The sequence below is a fragment of the Paramormyrops kingsleyae genome, unplaced genomic scaffold (assembly GCF_048594095.1).
Source record: "Paramormyrops kingsleyae isolate MSU_618 unplaced genomic scaffold, PKINGS_0.4 ups89, whole genome shotgun sequence".
In the NCBI taxonomy this organism is placed as follows: Eukaryota; Metazoa; Chordata; class Actinopteri; order Osteoglossiformes; family Mormyridae; genus Paramormyrops; species Paramormyrops kingsleyae.
The window spans coordinates 4,429-12,112 of NW_027326027.1; the positions used below are offsets into that span (position 1 = coordinate 4,429).

A 7,684-nucleotide genomic window follows, 5' to 3' on the forward strand; every position below is an offset into this window, starting at 1 on the left:
TTTGCCTGGATGAAAGATTGTTCTGCAACTTTTCTTTTCAAGCAGTGAACATCACTGGTTAGTCTATTTTACATTATTGCAAAGTTGTTTTGACTGTACGTTAAGGATCTTAAAGTAATGGGTTTCCCTGCTCTGAAATGTTCCTCTGTATGTGCTGTGATGATTTACTGCTTAAAGTTTGGATTTGTAATTCGATGCAGTATAACAGGGTAATATTTATATCAGATCTGTGAGCTCAGATGCTGTTATTGACAAAGCCACTCATATCTGTCTCCACATGCATTTACTCCTGCCCCTGTTACATTAATGTGTGCCTGTGATTTAAGTGCATTTGTATTAGGTTTCACTGAGCAAGTACTTTGCATGTTAGTGTTAATTGTGCCCCAGCAGGCTTTCTGTGCCGGAGATGCTACTGATGGTGTTTTTAAAGCAAGTGGGACTGGATGAGACCATGATCAGCTCAGATGGAAAATAAGAGGATCAGGAACAAGCAACCACTTTGCAGACGTCTGTTTGATCCTCTTGACAATAACTCTTTGGCATTTCTGGCTGATGAATATCCATCCATCCATCCATCCATCCATCCATCCCTCATCCAGCTGCATGCCTAAAAATTGTGTTATAGTATTAATTGTTAAAATGACAATTATTTAGAATTTCAGTCTAATTACTCAGACAAATCACCATTTAAACCAAAAACAATTTCTATAACTTTGATAGAATCATTAAATACTTTGACATACATATTGTAGCACCTATAGGGGCATGTCCCAGCATGCCCTGCGTGCAGTTGTAAATAGCCCATGTTGTGTTGTTCTTGTTAATGGTTGCATTTCCCTATTATTGCGTGTGTATTTGCCCATGTCTTGTGTGTACCCTGTCCGATCCTCGCATGTATTTAGCTTGCATAAATCTCCCACCATGTGTGCACCTTACAGTTCGGCGTTTGACAACCGTGTGTTTCCCATTTGTGTGTTTGGTTCGGTGTTCATTGGGTGCCTGTTGTAGTCCTTTTGAGAACTGCTATTAAAGAGCACTTTTTCCCTGGAAAGCAAGTCCCCTTGTCTCTCTCTGCTCCCGCGATGCCTCGCTCCGCCCCGTGCCACACTAGTGTCAGAAGTGGGATCCTGGAAGCGATCCCGTGGGTGCCTTGGTGGTCCTTGGTGGACCTCAAAGCAGCAGAGAAGCAATAGCACCCCATGAGAAATGCGAAGCTTATCACGGAAGGTCTCCTACATCACATTAGAGTCAGCCGTCGCACCCAAGTCTGCAAGTTCCTCACACAAACTGTGTGCAAACGCATCAGAAGCAGCTTGATCTTGGAGTCTGGCCAAGTCCAGCCTCATTCTCCTAGTAGGTGATAGCCTACTGGATCTAAGCTGAATCTTCAGAGTAGCAACAAGAAGTCTGTGGTCAGAATTCTCAAACTGGGCATTTCTGTAGATCCTACAGTTCAGCATCTGCCCACGAGCATGTGATCGATTGACCTTTGCTGCACCACCAGTATTAGAGTACCAAGTCCAACGATGCGGCCCAGGGAGTTGGAACCAGGATCCAGCGACCCGCAGCCCCTGGCCTTTCGCAAGGTCAAGCAACATGGAGCCACTTTCACCACGGTCTCCTGACCCATGGGCACCTGCACAATGCTCATAGCCAGCCCTGTCAGTACCAGTGGTCACATTTAAGTCACCCACGACCAGAGGAGTGTCACCTCATGGGCACCAAAGTTGCGAGGAAAATGTCTCCCTCAACAAAACATCGCTCATCGTGGTTGGAGCCTACACTGAGACAACAGACAAGACACCCAAGGAGTGCTTTAGCCTGAGTCTCATGATATGCTCGTTGAAAGGAGTAACATCAGACACCATCGGGAGGAGCCAATACACTATAGCAACAGCTACTCCCTGAGTATGGCAGCCATCAGACCGATTCAACCAAAAGTAGGTATACCCACCTACAGAGATCTGACCACTCCCCGGTCTGCGTACCTCAGAAAGTGCTGCCACCGAAATGCGGAGTTTACGAAGCTCCCCCGACAGCAGAGGAAGCTAGTCATCTTGCTGGAGAGACAAGATTTCCATACGCCTACCCAGATGGCCCACCTCAAACTGGGACCCAAGTGCTGCCTCATCACCACACCAGCCCCGACCCCCAACAGGCCTGACCCTATTAGCTCTCCAGCAGTTTTGACTCGTCTGAGGATAAGGCTCCCGAAGGCTTTCCCCCATACCCTTCATGGTGCGTGCAGCCTTCTTGTGGACAGCTGCAGCAGGGCTACTCCCACGGAGAGCAGAAGAGTATCGGGTCTGTTTATATCAAGCAGTTGTGAGTTGTTTTACGGTGACTGGAGTACCAATCCCACCACCAACCCCCAACATTTTTTTTTTATAATAATAGCAGTTTCACTGGATTGCCTGACTTGTTTTTGGCCATCACTTTAAAGCTCCTGATCACCATAACTGATCTGCATCTGAGTCCTTTTTGCCGCACCCCATCCTCACAATTGGCAGATTAGAATACTTACAAGATTTCAATTCTGCATTACAGTAGGCTTCACTGTCCTGGAGGCTATGGGTGTGAGGCAGGGAACAACCCAGGATGGGGCACCAAGCCAACGCAGGGCACACACACCATTCACACCTACAGGCAATTTGGTAACTCCAATTAGTCTCAGCATGTTTTTGGACTGTGGGGGAAAACCAGAGAACCTGGAGGAAACCCCTCGACAACACAGGGAGAACATGCAAACTTCACATGCATGGTGTTATGGCGGCGACTCAAACCCTGCTCCCAGAAGTGTGAGGCAATAGTGCTAACCACTGCACCACCATGCTGCACCATGAGTGGAAATCCAACAACTGATTCATTAGGGTCTCTAGGTAACAGACACCCAGAAAAATTAAAATGGAAATCACTGCAGTGCCATGCAAACCTGTGTGAACAGCCAATCAGATCAGCCTGCTCTGTAGCATGTACCTCCCTGTTTCCTGTCCTTTTGTCAGTTTCTCACTTAGCAGCGTACTGGTTCAAAACAAGCAGAACCACAACAATGTTCAAACTCTTTGATCTTCTCATTTTCATTAGTATGCTTCTGATCACCATAACCGATCTGCATTTGACACATTTTTCCCACACCCCATTCTCACAATAAGCTGATAATACTTGTAAGATTTCAACTCTGTATTAGAGTAGTTTAGTTTATTTATTTATTTGAACAGGAACAATGTACAAAATACATTAACCTCAAAAAAAAGGAGAGATGCTTTGTACCAGGTTATAGCATTATTGCTAATTCACACCTGTAGTCCCTGGACTTACTCTTTAAACGCCAGATGGCAGTGGTCACATACTGATGAATGGCTGGGTAGCCAAGTAGATTTAATGTGGCTAGAGAGCAAATAAACTGATTCACCATTTACTCTCATGTACACCTATTAAAATACTTGCTCTAAATGCAATTGTGTAAATGTAAGCAGTAAAGCTACAATTTCAGTTCTGTTTGCATGGTGGAAAGAATATTTAAACTGTCTTTTGAGTGCAATTATATGATCTAATACTTTAGAAAACTTAAGAACTGTGTGATATGAGAGACTGTCTAATACCAGATTGATAAAAGACTAAGACTGTGCTGAGCTTGTCTGAGAGAGATGATTAGCAAATGCCCTCCCACAGTGTCTCAGAACTCCGTACAAAGAACTTCATATGCTCAGTATCTGTTCCTCTTTATCTAATTGTTCTCATTTTAACTGGTAGTTAAGGAGTAAGTTAATACTGTAAGTGTAGACTAAAATCCCTTTTTACTATTACTTAAATTCCTGTGTGAACAGCCAATCAGATCAGCCTGATGTGTATCTTGTACCTCTCTGTTTCCTGCCCTTTCATTCCGACCACGACCATGACCTCTCACTTAGCAGCAGAGCAGTTTATTCTAAACAAGTGGAACCACAAAGATGTTCAGACTCTTTGGTCTTCTCATTTTCATTAGTAGGATCCTAAATTATAAATTATTTTTGGATTTTAATATTTTCATATATCCTGTATAATGTGATCAGTGTAATAAGTGGTCATTTAATCTCCATCATAGTTAATAGTTATTTTGCTTACTATTATGATATATGTCACGTTTATTTGTTGTTTTTCTGTTTTTCCAGACACTGCACTGGCTGAGGATGTTGATCAGCCCAGTCTCCTGATGAGGGTTCAACTTGGAGACAGTGTGACCCTGACATGCTTCTGTCCAGAAGAAAGAACTTCTGTTGCTTGGTTTAAGCAAACTGTTGGTCAGAAGCCCCAGCTCATGGCGAAAGCACTTCGCTACGTACCTGGTGAATTTTACAAGGAATATAAAAACATAAAACGTTACTCCTTACAAAATGCAGAGGGGAGTTTTAACCTCACTATTTCCAACGCGGAGCCATCAGATTCTGCAGTGTATTATTGTGCTGCTGAGTCCTATAATGAAATTCATTTTGGGAATGGAACCTTTGTCATAATCACAGGTAAATGAGACTCCAACTATTTTCATATTTGCTTTATTATACTGTCAGGAAGATTATTGTCTGTAAAATATGCTTGAGAGTTGCGTTTGCGTCAATATAAAATTAGCAAAGATACCTGATTGTCTGCATTGCTCCATAAATGTTTTTCTAAACAACATTCAACAAAAATCATAAAAAAATGTTTTGCTATTTAAATTGCAATATTTTTAGTGTTATTACAGAAAGAAATAGCTGAAATATGTAAAAATAAGTGTGCAAGAATAGGAGGCAAGTGTCATCTTACTTATGTGATGTGGATTTTAGTTATGAGTGTAATGTTAAATATAATAATTATTAAACATAAATATATGATATACAAACATATACAAAACCTAGAGAAGACTGCAGCATAAAGTGACATGTGCCTTTATTTATGAAAACACTGCACAGTAACTGTACTGATGAAACAGCGGGATCCTGGGGTTATGTCAGTGTCTGGCTCAGTGTGGTAACGGCCCTGGGAGAGAAGCTGTTCCCGCCATAAATAGTCCTGTAGCGCCTTCCTGATGGCAGCAGCGTATAGAGATGGTGGCGGGGCTGTGATGGACCCCTCCTGATGTTACATTGATACATTTATACATGAACATGCACTGCATCACATTATTACACAGTTTGTTACATCTTGCTTGCTGTCAGTAATCTTCAGCCAAAAGCGTAACCTTCTCTTTATACAGATGTTAATGTTACACATTGCAACCTCTTTAAAACAAGTGAAATAAAAATATTTGAGCTGCTATATATATGCAAAAATCTTAATCAACAAAAGAAAATTCTTTTTAGCGTTATTTATCTGAGCAGTCAGTGTATATTTGCTCAGAAAAAAAAAAACACGATTTAACATAAGAATTATGGATGTGCACCATTCAGATCTGATTCGAGAATGGCCCTTAAATTTCAGTTCATTTTGTTAATCTAAATTAAATTTGAGTTCCTTTTGCAATGTATATTTTTTATTTAATGTTAAAAAATAGACAAACTTAATCAGCAAACAGTAACAAGTAAAGAAAAAACATTTGGCTCTTGGGTCAAATCATGCAGGTACTACAGCAGAATCCTCAAAAATACTAATACACATCAACAGCTAAATATGCAAAAACAATAAATACCTTCCTGTGGAAAAGGGGCAACATAAACCAAACGTAAATTGACAGAGTCATGAATATCATGAAATTATAAAGTACCCTTTACACACTTAATTTCTTTTAATCGAAATTAATGAAATTCTACTTTCATACATTTTAATTACAAACATTATATGATTATACAATTATAATGTTTGTTATTAAATAATTTTTGTTATTAATGTATATTAAAGCTGTTGAGGTATGTTAGAATATTAAGGTATACTTACATGCCTCTTATGAATGTTATATGGATGCATTATAAATGTATTATGTAGGTGCAGTTAATGTAAAATGTCACCGAATATATACTAATAAACAGTAATACAAAATTTAAAAAAGGGACAAGAATTTCAACTGTTCTCCAAGTTACTGATTTGTTGGATGGCTAGAACACTTTGATTTCCAGCTCTCTCCAGAATTAATAAGAATAATCTGGTATTTTCCATTTTTTCTCTGTCATCATGAACATTTTGCTTTTCAGGTAAAGACTCCAACAGCAGGATTGTGGTACAGCAGCCTGTGTCTGACACAGTGCAGCCAGGAGACTCTGTGAGCCTGCAGTGTACAGTAGAGGCTGGGAGCTGTGCAGGAGAACACAGTGTTTACTGGTTCAGACATGGATCAGGAGAATCCCTTCCAGGAGTCATTTACAGCCACAGAAACAGGAGTGATGAGTGTGAGAAGAGCCCTGAGGCTGGATCTCCTACACAGAGCTGTGTCTACAGCCTCCCCAAGAGGAACCTCAGGCCCTCTGATGCTGGGACTTACTACTGCGCTGTGGCCATGTGTGGGGAGATGCTGTTTGGGAACGGCACACAGCTGCATATAAACGGTAAGCTATTAGTCGATGAAATCATTTTAAAATCCAAATGCAAAACAAATCCGACAGTCAGAAATTAGAGTGTAAATCCATTATTATCGTTGCAGTGTGACATCATCTCAATTTTATCATGCCAGTTACATTAGATGTTTTTTTCTCCAGGATTCCATTGTTCTTCAGAGATGATGGTGCTTAACTATCTCTCCATTATAAGAGCTGGACTTCTCCTCTGTGCTCTGCTGATATTCACCTTCTGCTATGGCGCAGTCAAGGTATCCTAGCCAATGTGTAATTTACAAATTACTTTGGCGGATTTTTTATTGAGCTTAAGCTGTTATCATAGAATCTGATACCTTGCAAAAGACAATCTTCACATTTACAAAAATTTTAAATCAATATGTTGTCTGAAAAAATTAGAGATGCACCGATCCAGACTTATTTGATGAATCGGGTATCGGCCATGCGTAACCGATCCACCTCCTATACTTACTTATTTAGTTTTTAGCTCCTATTTCATGTTAAATCTGTACAATCAATCGCACGGCAGCTCTTTCCCATTTTACATGTGTTTTTTGGGGCATTCAAATCGAACGCTAACGCTGCCCCTCGGTCTTTTCTGCTACTCAGTGGGTGTGAGTACAGTGACTTCCGCCTGCTGTGATGTCATGCGCATACCCTTCGCAGTACGAGGGCGTAAGATAAGATGTGACGACCTAGGAGTATTTTATGCTTTAAACAGAAACCAGTAGCACAGCGATTTGCAATCTTTGTAAAATACAGTTTTGGGAGGTGGGAATAGCGTTTAATTGACAATACCACTTAACAAGCGCACGTAACTGTGCGAGACAAAAAAAGCAATGGATGATTTGGGAGTCGCTAACTTGGGCTGTCCTGTGAACTCACTGCAGCTTGTGATACAACTGAGCTGTTGCCAATGGGAGAAAAAATGTGTTAAAATTTTAAGCATTCGCCACTTGTGTATACTTGCTTTGAATACATTCATATTTAACTGCAAATGCCTCAAAAACGCTTAAAACAAGACGTACAAACGATGTGCAACAGTACGTTATGTATGTTTGTAGTAGCCTTTTGTCATATATTTTTCCATCTGCATTTACTAGCTTAAAAAAAGTATAACAAAGTAAAAAGAGCTATTGTATCAGCATCTGTATCGGTATCGACAGTTGTGTATCGTAATCAGA

General features: G+C 40.6%; 1 protein-coding gene across 1 annotated transcript; it reads left to right on the top strand.

The window, feature by feature from the left end:
• Positions 1-3,921: 3,921 nt before the first annotated feature.
• On the top strand, positions 3,922-6,763 carry LOC111855390 (immunoglobulin superfamily member 3-like). The gene is made up of 4 exons (XM_072708421.1): positions 3,922-3,984; positions 4,152-4,499; positions 6,144-6,494; positions 6,645-6,763. The coding sequence occupies exons 1-4, from the start codon at positions 3,951-3,953 to the stop codon at positions 6,761-6,763; spliced, it is 852 nt and encodes a 283-aa protein (XP_072564522.1). The 5' UTR covers positions 3,922-3,950.
• Positions 6,764-7,684: the final 921 nt, after the last annotated feature.

Excerpts from the sequence above, each read along its gene's own strand:
- LOC111855390 (XM_072708421.1), top strand. The coding sequence starts at position 3,951 with ATGTTCAGACTCTTTGGTCTTCTCATTTTCATTA. Across the intron at positions 3,985-4,151 it reads TGGTCTTCTCATTTTCATTA|ACACTGCACTGGCTGAGGAT; the intron begins GTAGGATCCTAA and ends CTGTTTTTCCAG. Across the intron at positions 4,500-6,143 it reads AACCTTTGTCATAATCACAG|GTAAAGACTCCAACAGCAGG; the intron begins GTAAATGAGACT and ends TTTGCTTTTCAG.